Below are 27594 nucleotides of genomic sequence, written 5' to 3' on the forward strand. Positions count from 1 at the left end.
GAGCATGACTTGTGATCTACATTTTTAATGATTTCAGAAAAATTTACTGTGTTTGCTTAAGATCTCTGAAAACAGATCTCTCAAACCATTCTGACAGCAATCTACCTCCATGCTGGATGGTGAGTTACTGGAAGCACTAGATTCCTCTTCACTGTGAACATAATCCAGTCTTTTATGGGAGTTTCTCCCTTTTGGATTCCAGTGATCTGAGGCTGGTATCTTTGAAGGGAGGGGGCAGGGGGGAAGATGGGACAACTTTATCCCAGATTTCTGAAGACCAGCAAATAGCTATCATTGGCAACAGTTACAGCTTTCAAGTGGTATTCCAGAACCTCATGGTCAGAGAGTTAGACTTAGGACTGCAATATCCGACAACCAAACAGTAATTAATTGCTGAGTACTCTGAAATAACAGAACTACTTCAGGCTTTTTAATTCACCCTTCTCTTTTTCATTGTTTTTATCAATTTAGATGGTTTAGCTGAGCACTAATATCTCCATGTTTCAATATAAGCAGATGCCTTTTTATCAACACTGAAAAATTCTGCCCAAGCTGGGCTACATTCAGAAATTTCAATTCACACTCAATATAGATTCTGTTGAGTTTAGGTTATCTTGTTAAAAAAATCATACCATAAATACTGAATTTTGCCTGCATTGATGGAAAGGCCAAGGCTACAGAACTGAAGTTTCTCTGGAAACATATTGTCTTCTAAAAACAATCACAGCACTGAGACTGCCACAATAGATGTCTGTTCTGTATTATGACTATCCTCACTGCAACTCAAAAATCAGCATAAGACAGAACAATCAATAACAAAGTCCTAAAAACAGTAACAGGAGTATGAAATAAGACAGAAGACAGAACAATCAAGAACTGAAGTTACCACAGAAAGGCAACAAGCAAACATTACAATTTACAGCTACTTCTAACATAAAATAATCAGGTCATTGCTTCTCCTCATCTTTTTTTAATATGTGCACTAAAACTGCCAAAGATATGTATGCTCTATATGTGTATATATGCATCTATAGATATGTGCATCCCTCTTGCTCCTTTTCAGTGGGAGACTCATAGAGGAAGAGATGAGACAGTAAGATCAAGTCAAAAAAGTTTGACTGTAAGATTCAGAGTGACTGGGGAGGAAAAATCACATTGTTATCAAACAGTGAATAGCAGTGACAACTTTACATCTCTCAACTGCAAATTCTTTGGTTTTTAGAAAAAGGTACTGAAAAAAGCAAAGATATAAGAAGCTGACTATACAACTGCAAAACACAGCACTGAGTACACCATGTCTCTTACTGGCAAAACTGCGGTGTGCCACTGTGCCTTCAAGTGTCTTGACTCCTTTCTATTAAGGCAGGCATCTTAATGGAACAGCTTTCATGACTCCATTTTCTAGTCCTCTTCTTTAGGACTAGATTCTTTGAAACCCGTTCAATATTTCAGCTATTATCTTTCCTCCTTCAGAGTTTGTCAGCACCAAATTTCAACTGACAGGGTTTGGCCACCTTTATAGCAAAACTATTGATAATAAACCTCTCTGCTCCAAACTTGAATTTGTTTCCACTCAAACTAAAACTCGCAGGTTTTCTTTTGGTACTTTGTTGCTGATGAGCAGCCAGCTTAAGCTGAGTGCAATGAAAAAACTCCTCACACAGACTCCATCAAAACTCTTACAGACAGTTACATTTACAACCCTCAGCATTACCTGACACATAATCTGAATAAGCTGTTGGAGTAAATTATCTTGCTTTACTTAAATATTTATCTCAAGTTTTAATACTTTCTTTTCATCCTATATAAACATACATGACAAGATCTCTTCTTGCTGCTCATATTATCAAAATTTCTACCTACCCTCGCTGATTTCACCCAGATACATGCTTCTAACAAAACAAGAGCCCTACAATACCAGGAAGGGGGGAGGGAGGGAAGGAAAGGCAATACTGGGGGGGGAAAAGTAACCAACTTAACCTCAGAAGGTATCATGAAACATCAGCACCACCCCACAATAAGGTAATTAGATGATAAATCCTTCCCAAACACCATTCTAAAACAAACATGTAGCCACCATTATGCTGCTCCACAACAGTAAGTTATATAAAGCATTACTACTGTCTGGCAATAACATGAGCTTCCAACTATCTGTGCCACTAGTTTAAAAAAAAAGTGCAATGTGGAAAGAAGTCACAAATGGCATTCCATCGATTTCTATTCTGCACCCTCTTGCCAATCTATATCTCTTCAACATTAAACAGCAAAAAGGCTCTGCTTATAAAACAGCAGAAACTCACCAAGTCCAAATTCAGCACACTTTGTCAGATACCCTTCAGGTGTTTTATTTTTGTTCAGAAAAATGGTGAGCTTGCTTTCCTTCATCTCAAAGCTGGTTCAGAGCACTGTATACCTGGGAGAGTGAGAGGGAAACCCTATATCAAAAGGAAAAAAAGCTAAACCTATTTTACTAAAGCAAAGCATATCTAGAGAAATTTCAGTATTTCTCACCACACATAGACTATGAAACATAAAGTTAATGTAATATTAAATTTTTTATTATTTAAATAATAAAAGACATCTGCCTGACAGATGTAATTCATGGCTCTGACAGTGCAAAAAGAAGAAGTTCTATCAAATCGTAATGACTGCCACCTTAAAATGCAAAAAAACTTGACCATGCAAAGTTTCAAACATATAAATTCTTTTGCATTCACTGAATTTCAAGTCAATACAATTAGCAATGTACATAGCACTGCTCTTCTAACATACATGCACAGCAGTAAGAAAACTTCTATTTGAGGCTGGGACAAATGGATAAAAATTTCCAGTTTTTATTAGCAGATCACCTGACATCAATTAAATACCACTCTGAGAAATAAATTTGATAATCTTCAAAATTAGCCTCATGAGAGAGTTTTAAATCTTCCAGTAACTTGTGAATACAGCTATGATTGTTTCCTACAAACTAACAATAGCCTTGAAAAAGTAAACCAAGTTCTAATTTAGTAAGATATTTCATTTCCACTGGCTATGAGTGAATACAGAAACAGGGGTAGAAAGCCAATGCTGAATACTAAAAGGAAACAGCCATTAGATACATTAAAGATTCAATATTGCTCCCTCTGAAATTGATAGTTCTGTTATCAGTGACACAAATGAGCAGCATCAGGCTGTCAGAACAAAGAATGGACAAAACAAGGCTACCTTTACATGCATTACTTGTAGTAATTTAAGTAGTCAGGAAGGAAAGTGGGAGAATGCCTGAGGTAGACATCACTATAACACACCTATGAATGGAGCACAGAAGAAGGACTAGAAAACACTATTCACAAAATTAAAGAAAAGAATCTCAGAACTGGAATAAAACTGTTATCGTTTTACTTCACACATACAAAAAGATCATAAAAAGAGAACTGAGGAACTATTGACCTATCAGGCTCCTGCAGACAATCTACAAAGTTTTCACTCAAGTACTGAACAATTGACGCACTGCAGACCTGTATTTCACCCAATCCATAGAATATGCAGACCTTCAATCAGGCTTTTCCACAAAAGGCTACCCTTTGTGATAAATGAACCTCTGAAAAAGATTCTAATATAACTTACCATTATGTATGGCATTCATCAACTTCACGAAAGCTTTTGAGTTAGGAGAAAAAGGGCTTCACGTTAAGATCATGTTTAACAGACGCACAAAAGAATGTATGTATAGACAGGAATTTCAGTGAACAATAATATACCTGAATACATCTTTCTTGTATTAGAGCTCTGATCATTTACAGCAGCACAAATTGTGAAATGGATTTATTTCTATCCACTATAATGTTTTACTTATATTTCTTTTATCAGTGTTGGTTAGATATTAAATGTCGAGTATAAGAACATTCCAGTACACGCCAATTAGCTGTATTCTAAAGCTAGTATTACAAATAAAAATTCAAATTCTTTCCAGTGGCAATCAGTCCCCCCCAAGAAAAGACTGATTCTAATTTCATTGTCTGCATCAAATTTAGAAACTCAAACGGAAGTTGCCTTGCTAATTTTAATCACAAGGCATCTGTTTTGCTTCACTCATAGATTGATAGGAACTCAAGCAATCAAGTCTAACAGGAAACGGTCGTGTCTCCTGGACTTTAGAGAGCTCAGTTCAAGAACTCAGATACATAGAAAGAACGTCCAACTAGTGGTACACCAAAGGAGATGCTCACATGAACTTCCTTTCCTTCGTGGGTTGGGGTGTTTAGAGAGTACTGATCTCTGATCCTGAAGTGCCAGAACACACTCACATCCTCTGCCGTGCAGCTGAAGTCTCCAACACAGCCACCACAGCACTGTAATGCCCAGCTGCAGAGTGGTGGCAGCCATGCTGATGCCAGCCCTCTTCCACTTAACCCACCAGCTTATTCCTGCTCAGGATAATGACCTCATGACTACAGAATTATTTTTGTTTCTGTCTGCTCCTTCACTCTGTCACACTACTAAGGAACAAAGCCCTCAGTTTACACATCTGGTTTGACTTGGTAATCAAATGATTTTACAGGCCACAGTGGGGTGAACACCTCTGTCATACTCCCATGGGGGAATTTTATATCTGCATCAGCCTCTGAGATCTGACTGCAGTAACTATTTGGGGTCCAACAGGGCAACTACATTTAATGCTTTATTTTTCTCTTTTTACTCTTGTCACAACTGGAATATACTAAACATTGCTGCCATAAGCCATTTTTAACTCTTCTGAAGGGCCCTCTGAACATCTTAATTTCAAAAAAAGGAACAAAGACATCTTAAACTTTTGTCATTCATACTCAAAGATTACAAAACTAACTAAGAAGGAATTTCAAAAAATTTAAAAGCCTTGACTTTTATCCACTGACTAAAATAACTAGCCAAAGGTACGTCAATGGAAATACTTCTAAAATTTGGAATATCTTAACTAAAACATTAATTTACAAAGTCTGATCTCTAAAAAACATAAATACTAATGTTCGGGGATTTAAATTTTGTGGTACAGAAAAAACACACAATGTACAAAATTCTGAATGATTTTTGACAGACGTGCATTAATCTGAAATAAATGAAATTGATAATCTTAAATAACCGTCTTAACAGTTTTCAGAGAACTAACAAAATACAAAAATACACTCATAATTTACAAGGAATAAATTACTTAAATGCACAGAGCTGATATGACTGGAATCACATTATACTATACAGACAAATTCTTTCTCAGGTGCAGAGGACACAATGCAACTGCAGCCTGCCACTCTTGAGTGCAGAATCATTTCACCCACACCTACTCACCACAACCTTTATTTGATTATAATTGTATCCATTCTCTCCAGTTATGCTCAATTTTTTGTGCACAAGAAATAGCAGCCATTTTGATCCATCATTGCTTCCAACACTAAAGAAAGTCCCTTTCAAATTTAAGGAACCTTTGAGTAGGTTTGGAAGGAAGCTTGGGGTAGTGGTGGGTTTTTTTCTTTCCTCTTCCTTATTTTTTATTTTATTCCAACAAACTCAGCCCTAGACTGCCAAAGCTATACCTTTTGCTTTTGCTTCTTTAAAACTGTACCAAACAGGAGCCACCACTAATCCAAGCAATCACAAACAATGTATTCCAAAACATCACTCAAGAGGTATGAGAAAGTTTCAAAGCAGAATAGACCAGATATACCCCAATAAAAAATTTGCTACTCTAAGATAACCATAGATAAATGAGGAAGAGATGCAGTTAAAGAGCTAACAAAACACTAGCTGTTCTACCACAGACCTCATCCAATTACATAAGAAAGGGCCAACACTAGATCAGCCCTGCTTGTGACTGATGGAGCTAATTCTAGACTCCCCCCAAGCCTCTCCACAGAACAGAAGGAGAACTGTTCCCCTACCACCACTCCCTTCCACACTCCATAAATTAGTAGAAGGCAGATGAAAAAAGGTGTTTTATTCTGGAAGGAAAAAAGAGCTACTGTCTTGGTTCCTGTGTAACTGCCTTTATTGGCAGCTAGGTCTTTCCTGACTCCTGCACTGAAGTATCCCCTCCCAGCCACCCAGTTTTCTGCTACAATGTACAGCCAAATTGAAATTCAACATGCTAAGGTGTCGAGAAAAGTTAGGGACAGTGAATGGTAACACTATATATATATATATATATATATATATATATATATATATATATATATATGCGGTAATATCTGAACTTCACTTCTCATTGTTTTAGTTTATTTGCCATCTCTGGTGCCTCCCGTACTTTCCTCTCAGTCCTGGCTAAATCTTTCCTCTCTTCATCCAATCCTTACAACAGTTGCTGTTGTTTGCTTTACTTAGAACCTTACAATTATTCCTCCTTAAAATCAATTCTGCTCAGAAAAAAACTTAAATGCTTCCAGCTCATTCATTTCAATTTCTGAAATGACTCAGTATTAATACCTACATCCAACCCACCGCCCTCTGGCTGTTCATTACTTGTTTTTAAGGGAATTGGTTATGCATAAAAAACCTCAAGTTCCATTCTCAGCTTACCACTACTCCACAACAGAAAAAAAGACTAGTGGCTCTGTCCCTAGGAAGGATGTTATTTGTTGTAACCAAGCCCAAAATCCATTAGATTAGGCATTTGTCCATGACAGTTATCAAGCTTTAAGGAAAAAAAAAGGTGAAAAAACCCCCACAAAACAAATTCCAACAATTTGCATTTAACATTCTTATGTAAAAGCTAACTATACTGACAGGTTATGAGCCACTTTTTCATTTGGAGGAATAAGGGGTGTGTTTGGTTTTTTGTTTGTTTGCTGGGGGAGGCTCTGTTGAGATTTTTTTAATTTACTTGGAATCTCTAGTCATTCTTATCTCACAGATGTTCAAAACAAATAAACAATGGGAAACAGAAATAAAACCAAGTCAAGTATGTAGGATCTAAGAGGATTATTCATGCAGAAGTCCCAGTCCCATGTTCGCACTCTTCAGTTCCATTACCAGCTTCCACAAATCCCTTCTCCACTCAGCTTTCTAGAGCTATACTGGTCCAAAGAACATAGATGCTCACTCACTTTTTTCATTACCAAAATTTTCCATTTCTTCCTGTTAATTAGGTTAGTGAGGACCCTTTTCTGAACCTTCTACCACTGCACATAATTCTCTCACAAAAACATAGGCAGCAAGCTAGATCACTGTCAAATGGTTTTCTTCCTGTTTTACTTATGGCCTTCTCACATATCTACCAAATCTGACACTGAAAGATGAAGACTTCTATTTAAAAGCTGAATAAAAAGTATATAAAGAGCAATATGAAGCAATGAGTTTGCATCTAAACTAGGTGTTAAATCCCGGTTTGGTTCAAATGGACAAAAAATGGCTTTACATTCAGTATCGGGTAAGAAGTAGCTTTTCTAAGAATAGAAAATAGTTTATTTCACTTACTATTTCCTGCATTACCAGCACAAAAGCTCTTGCAAGAATTGTTCTGCTAAGAATTTTAACAGCACACTTTGTGTATATGGCATACCTGTACATCAATTTCCTACAACAGCTTTTCAGGTATGCCTAATATTCTTGAAAGAGAGTTTTATTTGAGTAACTTTCTGGAAATACTGCTGCCAATTTTCTGCATTTTGATCATGCTGGGGAGATTTATCAAAAATGAGCTCCCATTCAGATGGATGTACATGCAGATCGTGCAGGCACAGGTAATGTTTGTACAGTATCAGAATGCCATACAGTCCAAAGTCCCTGGGACACACTGTCACTTACTGTCCATAAGGACACTTCTTTATGCACATGGAGCTACCAGGGGCCCACCTGGCTGCACATGCTCCACTACAGAGTCAGAATTGCAGGGGTGCATGTGCTGCAGCACTGTGCCAAGTGACACGCTGCAGCACCACAGGCGACCCAGAGGATCAGAAAGCTGCTGTGCTTAGTCTTATCACACCCATATAACCTGCTTAAGGAAGAAAAATAAATTACTTACATATGAAGGTAGCATAGTGACTTGATAATCAGACACTTAGCCCTATTATATTTGTTTTAAAAAGCAGTATAGCTCCTATATGAATGTGAGAGTCATCCTATATGAGTGTCACAGGAATCTCTCCATTCTAAGTCTTAATGGATTTGTCCCTGAGCAACATCCTTCACTGAAAAGCTCAATTATTTTAAGGTAACTAGTCTTTTTTATGCCACTGTATTATGTTAGCATTTCTAATTTTTTTTCTTTTCTTTTTGAAACTTTACAAGGGAATTGCAGAAATTATTATGATAATCAACAACATCTCTAGACATCACAGCCTCTCCCCAGATATAATCCTGAGACAACCTTAGTCAGTTTAACTTCTGGCACTGCAGCTCTTCACATCAAATAAATGGAAAATTTAAATGCTAAGTACACTTCCTTCTGATTTTAAAAACCTGACTGTAGTGTTGTCACCTCTGACTGACAACAACAACAAAAAACATTTTACCATATGAATTGGACAATCTTCAGAAGGACAAAAATGCTTCAAGAACTATCAACACATACACATCACTTATTTTTCAGATATATTTGATTTCTGAAAGACTTGAAAGTCTGTAAGATCTAAAAAGTACAATTTTCAAGGAAGGGTAAAAAACCCTACTGCTCCTTTTATAGTCAAGCCTCTTCTCCACCCTCCCCCACACGCACTTTTTTCTGTTCCCATGTCACCTTTAACAGATTTTATGGAGTAAAAAGACTGATTGCTATCTCACATTTGACTTACAAAGAATGCCATACTCTAGTAATTGACTGCAGATGCTGAAAAATGTTCACACTCAAGAAGATGAATATTTTCATTTTAAAATATATACACATATATACACAAAAAAACCCTCTTCATTTGATACAATTTTCAAAGTCCTTTTTTTAAGTTAAGCCATTTTAAAGGAGGTTCTAGGAACTAAACAGTTACAAGTAAGCAAACACTTGTATCTGACTTTATTTTCCAAGCAGTAATAGCATTAAGGAATATATCCTTGATCTTCAGAAAAGAGGTACACCTTTAAAGCAAATGCCAAATTCTGCAACAATGACACCTGACAGGACAGAAACCCTAATTGCTTCACAGCATCTCCTTATTCCCCTGCTCTATTTAAAATTATAATTATTAGTTTTATAATAAGAGTTAAAGAACTACCACAATCTAAGCACAAAACTGGAAGTTTCATTACATTTTCTCTTTCTGCCCTTTTCTTTTTTTTTAATGTAATAATGATAACACCACATAGTTTTACTCCATGTATCTGCAAAGACCATCAGCCACTGGAAAAGCAGGCAATTTATTTTCTTCACTAGGCAGACTACAATAGTAGCAAAACTGTCAGCCAGATCTCGTTCATACAGCGTTGTTTATGCAGATTACCCAGGCCTAAAGTAAGTTAGTTTTTCTCAGGAGTTCAAACCTAACACCAAATATATACAAGGCACTTTGTAGGCTTATGAGTTAAATATAATATAAATGCAAGCAGTTTACAAAAAGGTCATGAACTTCTCTGAAAACCTTCCCTTACCAAACAAAACAGATTTACAGCTAAATTTGGAAAGTAGTAAGTACAGAAACTTAAGTAGCCTTTTAGCCCTTCCCAATCCATTTTCTTCTCTGCCAGTATAGATACAAGTAATAAACAGTCAGTGTAATCAAAAAGATACTTATTACGTTTCAAAAAGTTTGTATTTATATGCTAGTTCCACAAATAATTCTGTATGGGCAAAATCTAGACCTGTAGAATTTCTTGGGGTTTTTTTTTAAAATTAATATTTGGGTAGAAGACTCACAAAGCTTGAATAAAACCAGTATTTCAAACAGTTTAGAAATATTTACCTCTTTCTGCTAAGCTGTTTAAAACTATGTCTCTCTCCCATAATTAGTAACTACCAAAATTTTCTTTGTTATTAAATGAAAGACCTAAAAGGTAAGTCAAGAAAACACACATTCCCTTTCCCATATTGATTTTTTTGCTTTGTTGTAGGTTTTTTTAGCATCTGAAATGTATTACAAGTTCATAATTTAAATATACTATTTCCTGTTGACTGTCAGAGTATAAAAAAATAAATAAATAATGACATATTTTGAAATTTAAATAGAAGCTAATGTCCAGACTCACCATAATTTCTGGAGCCTAGTTTAAAGATATAATCTTCAAAATTTCTATTTTAACCTAACAAACACATTCTCATACAACAATTAACTAGTCATGTAATTTCCACAGCTGCCAAGATCTTCTCCAAAATTAGCAAGCCTTAGCAGCTTGACATGGCAACTCTATCCCCGTTATTAGAGCTTCCCTTCCCTGGGCCATTATTTTTTCACTTCAGAATGCCCTTCCATCTGTTTTCACTCAAAACCAAAAAATTTGTAATTTTTTGCAAAAGGAAAACTTTGCCTTGTTTTAAATCAAATTCTGTTTCAAAGCCATGTTCCAAGAGCTTCTGGTCTTGCAACACTCAGAGGGCAGCTGATTTGCATCTCATGCACAAAACAGTGCTTCCACAGAAAGTCAGGCAGCTTGGAGACTTCAAGAGTGGAACAGGCTGAACATTTCTTGTTTTCAGCAGCCCATCCAATTAAGCACTATACTGTACTTTTCCATTAACTTAAAACAACAACAACAACAAGAAACCACACGAAAAAACCAACTAACAAACCAGAAAACGGCAATTACCAGTACCCAAATACGAAAAAAATCTTGACCAGGAAGAGTACTTCTCTTTGCATAACAATTATGATCATGCTTCTAAACGTTTTTGTAAATTGAAATATTCTCAAATTCAAGATATTCCAGTCTACCAAAGAGCTTCAGACTCTTTGAAAGCATGTTTTAAATATATTAATCATTGTATGCCTCTTCTCAACTTTCATATTCACAGTCATATTTTAAGAGGAAATTAGCACCATAAATAAATATAGTACTTGGCTACCTGCAACATATGCGGAGTAATTTCAATTAATTGTGATGTAATTTTTCTATCCCTTCTTGAAATGAGTGTCACAGTGATGATAATAACCTTTTTTGCCCCCTAAAGTATAATAATATTCAGTTCTCCATCATTATTCAGAAGTTTTTCAGAACTGTTTTTAAAACACATCTCTGTTAGAAGGTTCATTGTTCAGTATTTTTTTCCACAGCCTTCTTAATTAAGAAATTCTTATTTATTACATCCAAGTACATTTTTTACAACATACATTTTCAGAAACCACTCTGAACCTTCAGAGCAAGCAGCAAAGATGACTTAACTTCTCAATCTCATCATGATAAAAGCATAGACCATACTATGCTGGGGACTAATTCTAGCAGACCCGTGCTGCCTGAAAATTTACTACTAACTACTGTATTTTGAAATGCATTATTTGCCCAGTTACAAACTATTTCATATGCTAAACAGATGCAGTATGCTACATTTTCTTTTAAAAATCAAAGGGAAATTACAGCACAGAATTTGGTTCACAGGTAAGGACCAAACAAGGATCTTTGCAAGCACACTGACTTCTTACCTCTAGAACTCCTGCAGCTGCGAATCAAATGTATATGTTTGACTAAACTGTATCTTCTAGAAAATACATTTTCAGAACTGAAATTTGTCCAACTATTACTTTCTCTCACTTGATGATGTTTTACTTCTTTGTTAGGTTAAGGATCATTGTACCAGTCTTCAGTTCCTTATATGATATCCATGTCTGATAAACTCACTCCTCAGCTGTTCTCCAATAATGTGCTTTTTCCAGCCATTGAATCCTTCTCGTAGCTCTTTTCTTTACACAGAGCAAACTGCAGAACCATATGTAGTATTCAAAGACCAGACACACTCTAAATGCAGAGCTGCCTTTCCCATTAGCTTGCTGTTTATGCATTAAAACATTTTTAAACACAGCTCAGCACTGCAAACTCAAGCACAACTGATTAATCACCTTTATCCTTTTTCTCTACAGTCCTTCTTTCCCCAGAAGGCCATCCTTATCCTGCAAGTATACATCCATCTTTCTAAGATAATCTTCTACTTCAGCTCTACCAACATAACTCTTAGTTTGTGCTGCTGACCAAGAGATTCATTTTATGCTGTCCTCATAACCAGACTTTCTCAAAAATTGCAGCATTTTCCAATAGATTCCACAGACTATTCTGAATTGGAAGGGACCCACAAAGACTGCTGAGTCCAACCCTTTGGTGACCTGAGGATCTAAGCTGTGACCTTGGTGTTAACAGCACCATGCTCTGACCAACTGAGCAAAAGGGGAAATAACAAAACGAAGTAAACATTGGTTTAGTAAGTCTATGAACAAAATAAAATTGAAACTTACCTATTAATTACAGTTAATGGAAGGATTTGCTGACTTCCTAGCATTACAAGTCTTTATTTAAAATGTCATGCTGTATCAATTGAAATGTAGACACCTACTATGCCACTTCTATTAAAAATTAGGAAATAAAATCCAGTAAGTGAAAAAATAAAATAAAAAATAAATAAAATACAATAAAATCCAATAAGTTATGTTCCATAACTCTCAATATCCACCACTAATCATTACACCTTTATATGTCTTAAAATCTTCCTTTCTTCTGTCAGACACATCCTAATTGCATAACATTAACTACTTGTCAGTCTCTCTTATAACTTCATGAGTTTTAAAGACTTACTAAAATTTAACACTGACAGTCTAAAAGCATGGAAGTACAAGGTATTCATCATTAGGAAATGTTAATACTTCTGGCTGTAGCTGCTGATAACAACTGTTTTACTGAAGAACTTTGATGCATTTCATTATAATACCCATTTTCATAAGCTACTTCCTCATGTGATTTCCTCCCTGTTACCTGATGAACATCTCCATGCTTTCTACACCAACAATCACCAATTTTAACATTTTCATCTTGTACATCATTCACCAATCTCAACACCACTTCTGTTCGGTCTAAATATGAAGAATGAAATTCTCCAGGCATTGATTTTGCCTTGTGTGCTTTCTATACCATTTGCTTAGTCCTTAAATGCCATTAGTATCTATTAGTATCAATTAGTATCAAGTTCTTTATATTCTATCTACTCTGAATACAAACAGAGTAGATAGAATATAACGCAGCAAGACTTCACCAAAAGTGCTTTGGTGCACTTTTGCAGATAAACATAGTAGCCCCAACTGTTTCAGAATAATTTTTCCTAAACTCTTTCTCTCAGTAGATTCAGCTACTAAGTCAAACTTTAAACACAGCATCATGAAGATTCAACATAAGTACTGAGGGACTTTGTACCTCAATGAGAATGAAACTCACTTGTCATCAGGGCAACAATGAGCTTAACAGTACAATGATCTTGCACAGCATAACCTGTGTAACACTGACAAAGGTTTCAGCACTGCTTGAATCAGATGGGAAAACAGCAAAAAAATACGTGGAACTAATCTGAAGCATTTAGCAAACTCATATACAAAGCTGAAACTTGACTGCACAAGACAAGATCAGCTCAGAGGGACCTGCACCAAAAGCATTAACAGTTTCGAGAATTTGAAATACTGCTTTGATAAAATACAATACTGGGTTTGGATGAGTCTTTTATTCCAAAAAGTGTCTAGAATTACCAACCAGAGCATACTGAAAGTTGGCTAAGGGCAGAATACATATGATGCAGAGATAAAAATGTAGAAAGACAAATTCTAATTTCACCTCAGTCAGGAAAAAGGAATTCCAGAAGATGGACACAGTAAGGGTGCTGAAATAACGGGCTAACCATTTCGGGCCCACTTGGTAATTTAATCTTTTCCAGTCTTCTTAAAGAAAAAAAATTATAAGCTTTTTTTAGGGTTCACAGGACACATAACGACATAAAATCAATTTTACGGAAATTAAAATATTGAAGCAAATAATCCCCTGAAGTCCTCAGCTACTGAAGTTGATACTATACAATTTGTTGTACATTTGAAATCAAGAGCAGAACCAGGAAAGACAGAGAAGTGCCTGAAGCACTGCAAGAATTCAGCAGCAAGTATCCAAGCTGAACTTGGAAGACAACTGCACAAGAACCTTATCTACCATGAAACAGAAATTTCAGACAACTTCTGATCCTTGATTTTTTCCATTTTACATTGCTACATTATTCCACAAATGTCAGAAGGTACTGTACATCACACAAAATGTTCTTTTTCCTGTTGCTGAGGGACACAAGCTCTAAATGCTTTACAATACTAGACTAGAAATCTTTAAATGTTATTCCTTAGAAGGATTCGGAGAATGAACTTAATCCTGAGAATACAGATTGGACAGCTTTGACTTGGAAATTTAGATAGCTCTGTAAAATAGCTGAGTTCAGATGAAATCAACAAACACTTTCCCCTATTAAAAGATTCAGATCCTGAAACCACTCAAAGACCAACCCTATTTGGGGTGAACCATTATCAGCTTTATGTAACTCTTCCAATAACTTAGACCTTTTTAGACAATAAACTTTAAATGCTTGTGAATTCTCAAAAAAAAGAGAAGCATGGTTTGTAAATGAGCTTATATCTAAAGAACTTTGGTGGTTTTTTTTTTAAGAAGGTATTAGTAAAATGTTAATTTACTGCAAAAATTCCATATCACCCTACCAATTTAAATTTTATTTCATTTTTTAGCAGTTAATTTTTTTTCCTGTGAATACAGTGTTAAAGTAATGCATAAAATGCTTCCTGTCAGGTTAAAAATACACTTCAGAAAAAATAACAGAGAGCATAAAGATTGAACATTTAAGTTTAACCTTGAACATACCAGATCTGTTGCGTGGCAAACACAACCTGAGTGTATGTGTTGTAACAGCTTCTAATAACATGTCCTTATATTATACCAATATTCATGTACATTTCTGTTATTAAGCAGGAGAAGAGAAACCCATTGGACTGGATAACTTTGGAAATGACAACTATTTCTACAAAATTAGCTGAACATACTCTGAGTAAAACTTTTTGGGAAGACATCTAATTATGTAAAATAGCACATGATGAATCTGTGTTACCTTATAAAATAAGCTTCCCTTCACACTTCATCTCATATGAACATTAATTATGGACACGATTATCATAAATCTGTGAAGTCATGTTTTTCATAATTTTTATGGATCTCAGCAAGTACTCTTCAGAAAATTGAAAGAGAATGATAGCTTTAGATAGCTGCTGTTAGGAAGACTATTTTAAAAAAAGAGGAGATTCTTGCAAAAATGCCTCAGAAGTTTTGTTTAGTATGGTCTAGCTCATTCCTGATTCGGCTTCTTTGAGGTATCCAGGTAATTCCAAGTAAGAGGCAATAAAAACTTTTTGACTTGAGTACTCTGTGTTTCCACTCACTACATTTACATGCACAAAATCTTATCTGGAGGCTTGGATCAAATAATTTAGATTCACTTGTCAGACCTTGTTACTCAACAATGTAGTGGGCACATTGAAAACAGAAACACTAGCACATTACTCCTGAGAAAATACATGTTTCTGATATTACTGGTAATACTCATATGTCCTTCTTCATTGCAATACAAAAAATTGTTGTATATTGGGTTGCTAAACCAAAAAATACTTATGATGAAGCAAGGAGAGCAGCACAACAACCGTAAGAAAAACAGGAGATGAGGGAGAAGAGTACATTACAAAATAAGCTGTGATTCAAGCAGAAGCTTCTGGACAAATTTAGAGCTCGTGCCCAAAGACAATCCCATTTGTTTTTGTATCTCTGGGTTTTCTTGGTTTTCTTAGGGTGATTTTGTTTATGAATTTTGTTTGTTCTTTATTCATATCCACGTTCTTTGGCATTCTCAGAAAATATCACTGTTTTAGAGGACAGGTCTAATGCTGGCCACCAAGAATCTAAGTATACTTAATAGATGTGAAACTATAGGTTGAATATCACAATGAAAGTAATAAACCAGGAACAGTATTTCCATCTGTGTATTTATTTACAAAGAGTTTAACATTATCACTGGCATTTTCTAGATGGAAGAGATGTAATGAAGAGGACAAAGGAGGCAAGAATGGATCTGGACAGGGAAAAGTCTGTTCAAGGAGCTGATGAGAGCAGAATATTCTATGATAAATATAAGAGGGGAAACATGAGTCATTCACTTCAAACCAAGACCTTGTACTTCTATCTCCTACCCCAAGTACAACAATACACAATCCCGCTCAAAGAGATCATAAAGGAATAAAGAAAGCCCATACCATAATAGTCAGAACACTGATATGAATCTGTTAGATGCTCACTGTTTGTAACTGATAAGAAATAAACATGTTCTTAAAACTGTATTTTAAACAGAAAGATAAATAGTGAACTATGAAGTTTTGTCATATGCCATTTCTCTCCATTGATTTTAATATAGGAAAAGTATTTTTTAATAGAGTTGCTATTGCTATTGCCATTATTACACATAATAAAAATGATCATTTGTATCTAACTGCTTTAAAACAATGTGGCTTTAACATCAAGTTTTTAAGTACCTGCCTTGTTCTGAAAGAAATACAGGGGTTCTTCCCCTGAACTATGTATATTTTAAAAATATTTCTTGCTTATAGAGTGAAAGCATACAATACAAATAGCATAAAACCCTCCCCAGAAGCAAGTATTCAAGCTCCATTTCTCTCTTCCCCCAAATCAGAAAAATTAAGAAAAAGAAAATTTAAGAAAAAAAAAATTTAAAAAAGGACAAAATTTTGAAGTTTCAAAAGTGAGATAATTTGCTATTTTTTACATCACAAAAGCTTTGAAAGAAACTTCAGAGCAACAAAGACTTTGGTAGATAAGAGTATCCTGCCAGGCCATTCCACACACAGGTTTGCTGGAAACAGAAAGCCTCTCACAGCCCCAGATGCGCAGAACATTTAGAACAGAGGAAGAACAAACCAGCCAATTTCAACTGCTAAACAGCACACGACAATATGAAAATGTCATCCAGCTGCACAGGAGTCCAGACTCAGAATAAAATTTTACACGTTTAAACTGGTCATTCTCCATGTAGATATTTTGATTTTCAGTTAAGCTAAATTGGGAAAATGGAACTGAGGGATGCATTCAGCAAAGCTGACATACCCAAGTACCAATTTTGTTTTCTCTGTGTAACAGAACACACAGACAATAAAGTCCATTCTATCTTTTTTTTTTTTTCAGCTAAACCTGTCACACATAATTTTCAAAGAACCTATTTACATGCAACTTTTCCCTCTACAGCTTCAAAACCTGCATTGATATAGCCTCTAGGTCAATACACCACAGGTCCATCTACTACAGCCACCTACAGCACAGTGGCACCTATACATGGAACAAAACTTACTTTTCCAACAGTCCTTTTTCCCCCAGTGTGATTTTCATGATACTTTAAATGATACTATGTTCCTGAAAAGCATACGCAGAATTATAGCTAAAATAGTAAAAACATATTTTGAGGTAAAAAAAAAAACAAATCCAATAAATGCCTACCTGAACCCACTGGAGATGAACCAACACTAAGACTTTGTAAACTTCCATTCCTGAGCAAAGTTGGAGATTTTTGAAGACCAGAGCTTGTCACACTTCCTGCAGCAGATGCCACAGATGAAGTTGGGGAAGCAGAAGAAACTGAAAGATGGGAAAGACTTTCTTGACTTTTATTTCCTTTAGGTCTACCAGGCCCATGTTTACTTTGCTTATTTCCTTTCCGTTTCTTCTCTGTTACAGTTTCTTCTTCTAGTCCAGAAGTTTGAGCTCGTTTGTATGCTGTAGAAGTAAGGCTTGAATTACTTATGTCTCCAGGTGAGCTGTCAAAGTTTTTAGACTGGGGAACAGCTGTTGATGATGAAGGGAGACCAATTAAGGAAGTGAAACAATTGGCTCCTCCCTCTTGGCTCCCAGCCTCTCCTTTATGTACATCTTTGGTTGATGAAGCCTGTTGAGAATGTGTGAAACTGTCACTTCGCAGATCTGTGTCTGTAAAACTCAAAAAATCTTGGGGAGACTGAACTGAACTTCCAGAAGATGACTTTATGCTTCCAGGAGTGCCCAAAAAGCTTCCTAAAAAGAGAAAGAAGTACAATTATGTTTTTCCCTGTAGTCGATGAAAAACCGATGGAAGTATTATGATCTTAGATTAAAAAAAATTTATGTGAAAGGACTTTACGAAAAGCTTTACCAAGAGCTAAAGAATTCTTTAAATAACTCATTGGATTGGTTCTCCTGCTGATCTTCACTTTGCTGGATATGATTCTCAGATTCCTGTCTGAGATTCAAATTTGCATCTGGGGCACAAACAAGGTGAAAATGAATAAAAGAAGAATAACAATTTTGTTGCTTAGGCACCTTTAACATCCATCATGTTTTGAAGCCATAACAAACACTTGGTGCAAATTGGAGCAGGTTTTTTTTGAACATACAGATATATAAAAAGAAAGCAGATAGAAATGTGCTATGATCACATATACACTATGCCTGCAACCTTCCTTACCATTCTGCCTAAAATCAAGAGTCTGACACAGGTCAAGGGAACAACAACAATTGGGTTTAATTCTCCCCAGCTGAGGAGGAGTTCCATAGAAGACATATTTTTCAAAAGTATAAGAGAGAAAGTGAAAAACAGTGTATGAAATTGGCATTTTAAGACTTCTTTAGCGCTGTCACAGAACCATAAAGATCTTTTGTGTAATAAAATTACATTCCTTCTTCAGTACTTGGAATGCAGTCATTTCATCACTGTATTACTGCATTCAAGGCAGAAAAAGAAGCACTCTTGGGAAATACAAACATCCACTTGCACTAAAATTCACTGGTTTTATACAGGTGGGTGCCTGTGGGTACGTTTCACAGAATTCAGACTGATGACAACATCAAGAAAATATTCCTAACTATGTCATTAGGCATAAAAAACCTCATGTTCTTTAAAAACTAGTGTTTTATCATTAGCACTCCACTCAACATTATTAAGAATTCCATTTAAAACAAAATTTACATAAATACAGCTAATTTTAAAAATTAAAATATCATTGTTTTGTATTTTAAATAAGTTATATCAGCTTCACTTAATGCAGCCCAGAAGAAAATGAATGCACATAATAAAGATCTATTCTGCAATCTGCAGTAAGACTTTTCTTTAAATGAGGAATTCCAGAAGGCAATTTTCAAAGTTTTGAGAAATTAAACAAAAAAAAACTTCCTCTTCTTTCAAGAAAAAAACCCTGAAATATTGAAAGAGCTCTAGACAAATTTACAAGTGTTCACTGCATAAATAAACTCAAAAGGAAAATCACCACCACAAAGCATAAACAACAGTCAACTACCACACACTGCAGTGAAAATTACTAAAAATTACTTTACAGAAGACCTAGCATGTTGCGTTTCCAAATAACATGTTTTAATAATTAAGGAATTTTTTAAAAACCCTTTGATTTTTTAAATCATTTTTCATCTTCATCATGAAGATGCCATAATAAAATGTGCTTTTAAGAAGTGCTCATAGTACATGTAATGGGTTTTAGCAAGCTCAAAAAGTAACATATTTTGTACTACATAAAGTAAATAACCTTACATACTTTTTACATACCTTCTGTTCATATATTTCAATGACAAAACAATTAAGTAGAATGGTCTTTCACTCTGAAGGAAATTATATACTTTCAATATCTGCATCTTGAAAAATTATTGAGAGGCCAATGCATTCTATGCGTTAGGTAGTCCAGTACTGTTCTTTAGCCAGTGCACTGACTAAAAACATCAGTATTACTCTCTTAAAGAGCTAAGACCTCTAGACTCAAATTCATAATACAGTTTACCCCAGATTAACTTTCTGGCACATAAAGACACTTCTGTTTGCAGCTAAAGAGAAAACCTTAACAGTCCAAAAGCATCAGTTCTGCCTTTTTAAAATGTACAACCTTCTTTTTCATGTTACAGCAACATTTTTACCCTGAAAAAAGATGGGTTTTCCCCTAAGGTGAAATAACATTCCCAGTATTGAAGATAAAAGATTAACTATTTTTCAAGTTCTGCATACAAAAAATTTCTAATTCATGTCAAAGCAGAAGTTGTGTTACTGCTTAACAATCAGTACCTTGCTGAAAAGGGCTAGCTGCAGTCACAGTTGTTCCTGGATTTCTTCCAGCACCAGGCTTTCTTCCCCTCTGACCTGAGCTGTGACCTGCAGATTTCTTCCCTTTGCTCTCTGACCCTCTAGCCTCTGAAGAATCTTTTCCACTTGAAACATGTGTAGGAACTTCCTGGAAATTTGCATTTGTAAATCGAGCTGAGGTATCTTCCAACCGCTTCAAGGAGCCTGACATGGAGTTGTTGCTAGTGCTTGTGTATGTCTGGCATTTTAAAAGAGAGAAGAAATTAAAGAAACAAGTCACACAAAAAACTCCAACAACTGTTTAAAGGACCTCATTCTTTTAAATGAACACAGAAGTGTTCAAGTACTACTGTAACTAGAAAGAGCAGGAATTACAGCAGCTGAACTCTGAAGATTCTCAGCCAACAACTTAAGTACATAAAACATCATTTTTTGCAAAAAAATGCAAAATGGCTTTGAAATTTTTATTTCACTGTGGTAAATGGAAAAATCTCGTGGGTATGGTCTTTATAGGATATTGTTATTTAATGCTTAAAATTAAGAATTAGAAAATAAACTTTTAATGCTTTTTTGAACATACAATTTTATGCCTTTTTTGTTAAACTGGAAATGTTCCATCAGCAGTGAAACTGTTCAAGGTGTCAAAACCTAAGAACTTGGATTTTTAAGACTTTATAGCCTCAACACCAAACCAATATCAGCTCCCTGACATGTGAACCATCCCCCATTCATCCAATTCCTTAAGAAACACTAAGTAAAGAAGACACATGAGACAGCTGACCAAGACACACTTACTTCAAACCCGCTCTCTGACAGGTACAAAAACACTCTTGAGCACCCAATGTAACCCCTACCCACCCCCAAGATTTCTAGCCCTTTTCCTACACTCATACACTCTCCACAGGGCTTTCAAAAATTTCATCTTTAGGTCCATTATTTGTCTGTTAAATTTTACCGGAATTGTTCCTTTTGGTGAACAATTATCAAAAGAGGTTTCACAGAAAGTAATTTGGTGGGCAGGGAAACTGCATGTACAACATTAGGAAACCATACAAGGGAATATTATTGTTCTCACAACTGAAAAAAATGTGGAGTTGTGGTAACAGAATTTTAATAACATAAGAAAGAAAATGAAAGCAAAATCAGGAAAAAGAAAAAAAAATCTACTGTTATTTATACTCAAGACACCTAGTAAAATGGCTTCTTTAAAAATATATAGATCAAACCTAGAAACTACTCATCTGTTCAAAAAGAGCTTGTCTATTTTTCAGTTCTTTAGAGAATAAATTCAAAGTAGTATCTACAGTTATCTCCATTGAAGACCACACAAACATGTGTCTCTTAAAATTGAGCATATACACACATTTTCCCTGCCCCAAGTGGGATGCTTGCTGAATTTATGCCTCCACCAGAATGTTTCTTCATCTTTACAGAAAGCTTTGTATAGCAGCTGTACAAAGTTTTCCATATTTTACTAAAATATATAAGACATTTACATAAACCTTACTTTTCAGTTGCAAATGACAGAAGACAACTAAATATACAAGCTTTGAGGAAAGCAAATACTTCAATCTATTTACATACCAGGCCAAGCAATGACAAGTAGGCATTAATTTGCAAACACTGTGCTGTGATTTGGTTTGACTGCAAGTCTGAATCCCGCTCCTGGCAGATTTTGAAGAATATGCATGCACAACACAGTTCTGCTTTGGAAAATTTTGCTCCCACAGCTATTTGCATTTCAGAAGGTGCTATAAGGTGAACTGAAATCTACATGCTTAGTCAGAGAATCATAAACACTAACATGATGAAATATACCCTAAGCACAGAGAGCTACTGTCATTTTTACATTCTCCATCTATCACTCTGTGCACCCTGAAGAGCTACACCATCCATCTGCAGCAAGTCTTAAAACTTCTGGGGATTTATGGTAAACATGCAATAATCAGTCTCGGTACACATAGTACGTGCCAAGGTTTGAGTGGCCTTTAGCCCTGTACAGATGTGTAAGACAGTACCCTTGCACAGAGAGGGGAAGGAGCACGGCAGGTAATTCTCCACAAAAATGCCAGATGGTAAGAGCAGAGTCCGAGCAAAAAGCCCCCAAAACCAACACTGGGTTTGCATGGCCAGGTTTTAGTGCGGGGGGGTGGGGGGGGGTGGCTATAGGGGAGGATTCTGTGAGATGCTGCCAGAGGCATCTTCCATGTCCAGGAGAGCCAGTTCCAGGTGGCTTCAGAACTGACCCAACGTTGGCTAGGGCTGAGCCCATCAGAAATCATTATAACACCTCTGTGACAACATACTGAAGAAGGAAAAACAAAAAAGGGTTATTGGGCAGATGTAACTGCGGCCGGAGAAGGACCAAGAACAGGTGAGAGAGTCAACTCTACAGACACCAAGGTCAGTGAAGAAAGAGAAGGAAGAGGTGCTCCAGGCACCAGAGCTGAAATTCCCCTGAATTCCATGAAGACCATGGTAAGGCAGCTGTGCCCCTGTAGCCCACGGAGATCCATGGGGATGCAGAGACTGACCTGCAGCCCATGGAAGAAACCCACACCAGAGCAAGTGGATTCCAGAGAGGAGGCTGTGATCCCATGGAACAGGCTCCTGGCAGGTAACCTGGAGACCTGGGGAGAAAGGAGCCTATGCTGGAGCAGGTTTCCTCACAAGACTTGTGACCCTGTGGAGGATCCACACTGGAGGCAGGCTGTGCCTGAAGGACTGCACCCCGTGGAGAAGTGATCCATGTTGCAGCAGTCAATGGAGAAGCACAGTCCATGGGATGGACTCAGGATGGAGAAGTTTGTGACGGACTGTCTCCCATGGGAGGGATGCTGGAGCTGGGGGAGGACTCTTCTCCTTAAGAAGCTGCAGGAGCAACCAGTGACAAACTGACTATCACCCTCAATTACCATCTCCCCACACTGCTGGAGGGAGCCAAAGCTCAAAACATGAGAAATTTTTTACCACGAGTAAGTAGAGGGCTGATGGCTCCTCCCAACTAAGAAGGCAGGCAGAAGAAGAGGCAGCAAAGAATTCAAATTCCTAAGTCATTGTAGCTCTTCTTCACACATTCTATATCTATGTCCCAAAAGTGAAAAAATGTAGCGCTACTACATTAAGAGTAGTCAGACATTTCTTATTTCAAACTTTACTGATTCAGACTGAAAAACATTTGCTGCAACATTACAGGGATGCACAAAAGTGCCTCTCAAAATATCAGGGGCTGGAACCTCAGAAAAATTTATTGGAATTAAATTCTGCAGAACCAACAGGCAATTCAACTACACTAACAGAAGGTAAATTGAGTTTATCATGCATTCTTTCATGATTCTACCTAAAGAAACCACTCAGCCAGATCAAAACATGCTTTAAGACATCACCTGCATAAATGGTCATTACCACTGGATTTACAAAGGTTTACCATCTTTAAAAAGGGAAAATAAATTTCATTTCAAATTTCAGTTTCCTCCACAGGAACATTATGGTAGCAGAAGTGATTACATATCACAATAAAGTCATGCCCTCAATACAAAGAAAGACTGCTGTGAAATAGAGATCTGGTTCAAAACAATTCCAGCAACTCCAGGTAACAGGACACATAAAAGGAATACATTAATGCAATATTCTGAACCAAATATTCACCTTGGAAAAAAATAAATCTTGATTCATTACTAAAATTTCAAAGTTTTGAGGAACACATTACAAGTTTATAATCTAGAAAAGCAAATTCCTGTAAATGGTGTTAAAAGGATTTGGGAAAAAAATTAACTGGAGGAACTAGGCGCAGGAAAAAAAAAAATCACTTCCATGCATCCAGTAGATACTTTTTAAAAAGACATAATTACACTTAGGAACCTGTGAACACCAATTTTCCAATAAAAACACCAATAAAAAGCTGAACACCAATTTTCCTGATGATTTGAACCACTATAAAAAATTTCAATAAAAGAAGCAAACAGATTAGGTAAAGAAAACCCACAAGCAAAAGATTAAATAAAGGAAACTAAAAGGCTAGGACTATATTCAAATTCCAGAATTAATATTCTGTTTTAGTTTAATTAGGTTATAATTTAAGTTCTAGAATTAGAGATTTTCTGTTCACTTTAGTGTCTGCTCCAGCTCATCTCTTTACTCATAGGAGTAAACCTTGTAATTAGGAAAAAGCAATTAGCAAGGACAAAGCAATTACAAATAAGCTTAGCTGAAAAACAGAATCCAACTGTGTGTTTGGCATTAAAAGCATATTCCCACAGGCAGGATGCAAAAGATAATCAATATTTCTATATATTTTTTTTAACTTTTACAGAAATATACAATAATATCACTTCTTGTAAAAACTTAGTATGATTAGATAATCAAAGTACAAGAGGGATATAATTCAAGAAAGGTAAGATCATACACAGTATAAAAACTAAAAAAAGGTTGTAAAGTTTAAAGAAGCTTCCATACAACTTCCCACAAAGCCTCTCTTACAGGCTATGAATTTTAGAAGCTGTCTCAGACTCAAAAGGAGTATGTTTAGGACAAATTAAAAAAATTAAATAACCAATCATGTGGACCAGTCAATACTACAACCTAATTTCAATGGAAACTGTCACACTCGCTGACTGCAATCTCTAATTGCTCTTAAATCAAACCAGCAAAGTGGTTAATTGATTCTACCTTTTCTTCTATTTTTTTAACTGAGAGTTATTGAGAGTTTCAGAAAACCACTGACTACTAAGTCTCACTTGACACAACAGCATCAAAGAGAATACAGGAGAACAAGAAACAAGACTCTCAACAGAAGTGTGAGCTCCTAATAATGGGATGTTAGCAGGTATGAATTCTCAAGTTAATAATCTTACTATGGAGAATAAAGAAATATGCAAAGCATACAAAAAGTTTAACTTTCTTGGAGATTATTCTTGAAATTGATACCACTAGTTGAGAGAATACTTCCAGAGACCAGAGAAAGTTGGTATTTCAACTGTTCTGATGAGGTCTTGGTGTACCATATGCAAACACACATTTGTTGAACGCAACACCTCAGCAACCAAAGCACACACAGTTAACACAAGCCTCAACGCCTTACATGATCATCTGTGTATACTAAGGACAGTTCAACTCAAACCATGATTCCCTGACTCTGAGGTCAAACATCTCCACATGAACGGGACCCTTTCTTTCCAACTCTGAAACCAGAAAACCCATTTCTCAATAGTACTGCCCACTTTGTAACACCAACATTAGTGTCATTTTATTGGTGGACAGCAAAAGTGATTCTTGTCATTATTTAACCCTGTATGTTGCTGCTGGAATTAGGTATCTTCTAACACACCAATAGAAAGGGAAGGTCAGAGAATCTAACAGAACAACCTGCTAATAAGGCAAATGATAAGTATATGAAGCGTGAGCTGTAATTTCATAACTACCCGTTTTAAATGCTTACAGGTTCAGTGTCAGCTCAGCATACACAAGTGAATTTTGAAGGAAAGACTTTCTAAAACTTCAAGTTGTTAAATTAAGGAAAATCTACTGAAGTATCACTGGCACCTGAATCGAAATTTAAAGTACAAAACTCTAAGCCTTTTTCCATATGATAAACCTTCAAGTATTTTAGGATTTTACAGCACAGGAAAAAATACCAAGAGTGTTTGATAATTATAGAATTTATACCATTACAAAGCTCCTGTATATACAGTGGAATGATTACATCATGAAATTTTGACGTAAGTAACTGAAGTGGAAGAGAAAAAACACGTTGACTTACTTTTTCTGTAGTTACAGTAAGAGATGGAACCAAAGATGGTGAGGACTCCGACTGCTTCTTATATTTTTGCTTGTGTTTATCTTTCTCTTTATATTTCTGTAAGTTGTAAAAGACAATAAAAACTAAGTTCAGCTTCACGTTTAACATAACCCAACCTATACTGCATCAAGTGTTATCAAAACTGAAGAGATATGGCAATAATGTCCTGTGCTATTTGGAAAACACATTAATGCTCTGAATGTTTTATAATTTTATAAAGCAAATCAAGTATTTATATTTGTTTTCAGAGTGCATCAACTGAAATTCTTCAATAATAACCAGCATTTATAAATGCACTGTTATTAGTATAACCCATCTTTACAATAATCACTTAATCAACAAAAGAAACTGGAATAAAACCAGAAACATGGCTTCTGTTTCAAAGATCTTTGTTCATTTTTCACCAAAGACTTCTATCTATCTGCATCACTGCACCTGCACAGTATTTTTTGTTGGGATACTAATGTAAATTAATGCAAGGTTTTAGCTTTGGCTCCCCTACTGACATCTCCATGCATAAAAATGGGAAATCTGATTTAGATTTCATTTCCAAAAAAGGGACACATATTTTACAGACTAAGTAAGTATTTTCCATGGTGAACTGAATAAAATATCAAAGCTATACAAATCAAATGTGCTTCCTAAAAGAGCTGAGAATGTAATCAGTTTTTTAATTTTTATTTCTTAAACATGAATGAAGCACTGGCAGTGTGAACATAATTGTGCCAATGGACAGAAAATAACTTCTTATCCCAGAGCCTTTATAGTATAACAGTAGTCCTTCATACTGGCAGAAATCAATTTTTGGAGGATTACAGAATCAGACATAAATTGTATTTGTTTGAATAGTTTAGACAAATACGTTACAAAAATAGCGAATCTGACAAAACTAACAATTAAACTTAGAACACAGAAGTTCAGTATTTTTTCCAGTCTAATCATAAACAAGCCATTTTTTCTTAGCAATGTAATATGGTTTACTTAGACAGTCAGTGTCAGAAGATGCAAAGAAACTGCAGCTGGGAAAGTTACTTTAAGCTAGTGGCACTCAAGTATTTAATTTCTTTAATTATATATTTGTGGAATTTTTGTAAACTAACACAAAACTCTGCAGAACAGCATAATGTACAGCTCTTTGTGCAGAATTCTTCTACAGAGAGCTAGTAAAAAATGTGCAACCATACGGATTGACACAAGGGGTTCAAAAATGCCATTGAGCAGCTTGATAAGATGTGTAAGTCTAAACAGCCATATGAAAACTCAGTAACTGTTTTGAATCTTAAGAACTACCCATGCTGATCTTTCTCTAACTATCAAAATGATTGTACAAACTTTCAAAAAAACATAATTTGTTCAACAGCAACTGCACAACCACTCTCACCTAGCACCAGGACGAGATGCAATATGTGCATACTCTATTCAGGTATGACAAAGTATCACCTTTCCATTTCTGTCACAATGAAAGAAATACCAGAAACTTACTTCATTGAATCAGCCTGAGAGAGTAAAGAATGGATTTTTAAATTCTCCAGTAAAGTAAAATTGGTTAACAGATAACCTTGATGCAAAGCTGAAAGCAAAACACTTTTATCTCTACCTTTATGAACTGTAAATACCAGGTGACTGACTTAGAGATCACCTTGTTTCTAACCAGCCCAAATGCATTTAACTAAACTAATTTCGCCAGGAATGAAATACAGTTTAACTAAGAAAGCTAAAAATTGAGTAAAAAAACTAT

General features: G+C 35.8%; 1 protein-coding gene across 4 annotated transcripts in view; it reads right to left on the reverse strand.

The window, feature by feature from the left end:
• MLLT10 (MLLT10 histone lysine methyltransferase DOT1L cofactor) overlaps nt 1-27594 on the reverse strand; it is a 121648-nt gene that overhangs the window by 38503 nt on the left and 55551 nt on the right. For all 4 annotated transcript variants that reach the window (XM_059841946.1, XM_059841953.1, XM_059841936.1 and 1 more), the window contains 3 exons: nt 25818-25913; nt 20042-20297; nt 17443-18012 (listed from right to left, as the gene is read on the reverse strand). In XM_059841946.1, coding sequence (XP_059697929.1) covers nt 17443-18012; nt 20042-20297; nt 25818-25913 — 922 coding nt within the window. The remainder of the gene's footprint in view (nt 1-17442; nt 18013-20041; nt 20298-25817; nt 25914-27594) is intronic.

Source organism: Haemorhous mexicanus, chromosome 1, assembly GCF_027477595.1.
Source record: "Haemorhous mexicanus isolate bHaeMex1 chromosome 1, bHaeMex1.pri, whole genome shotgun sequence".
In the NCBI taxonomy this organism is placed as follows: Eukaryota; Metazoa; Chordata; class Aves; order Passeriformes; family Fringillidae; genus Haemorhous; species Haemorhous mexicanus.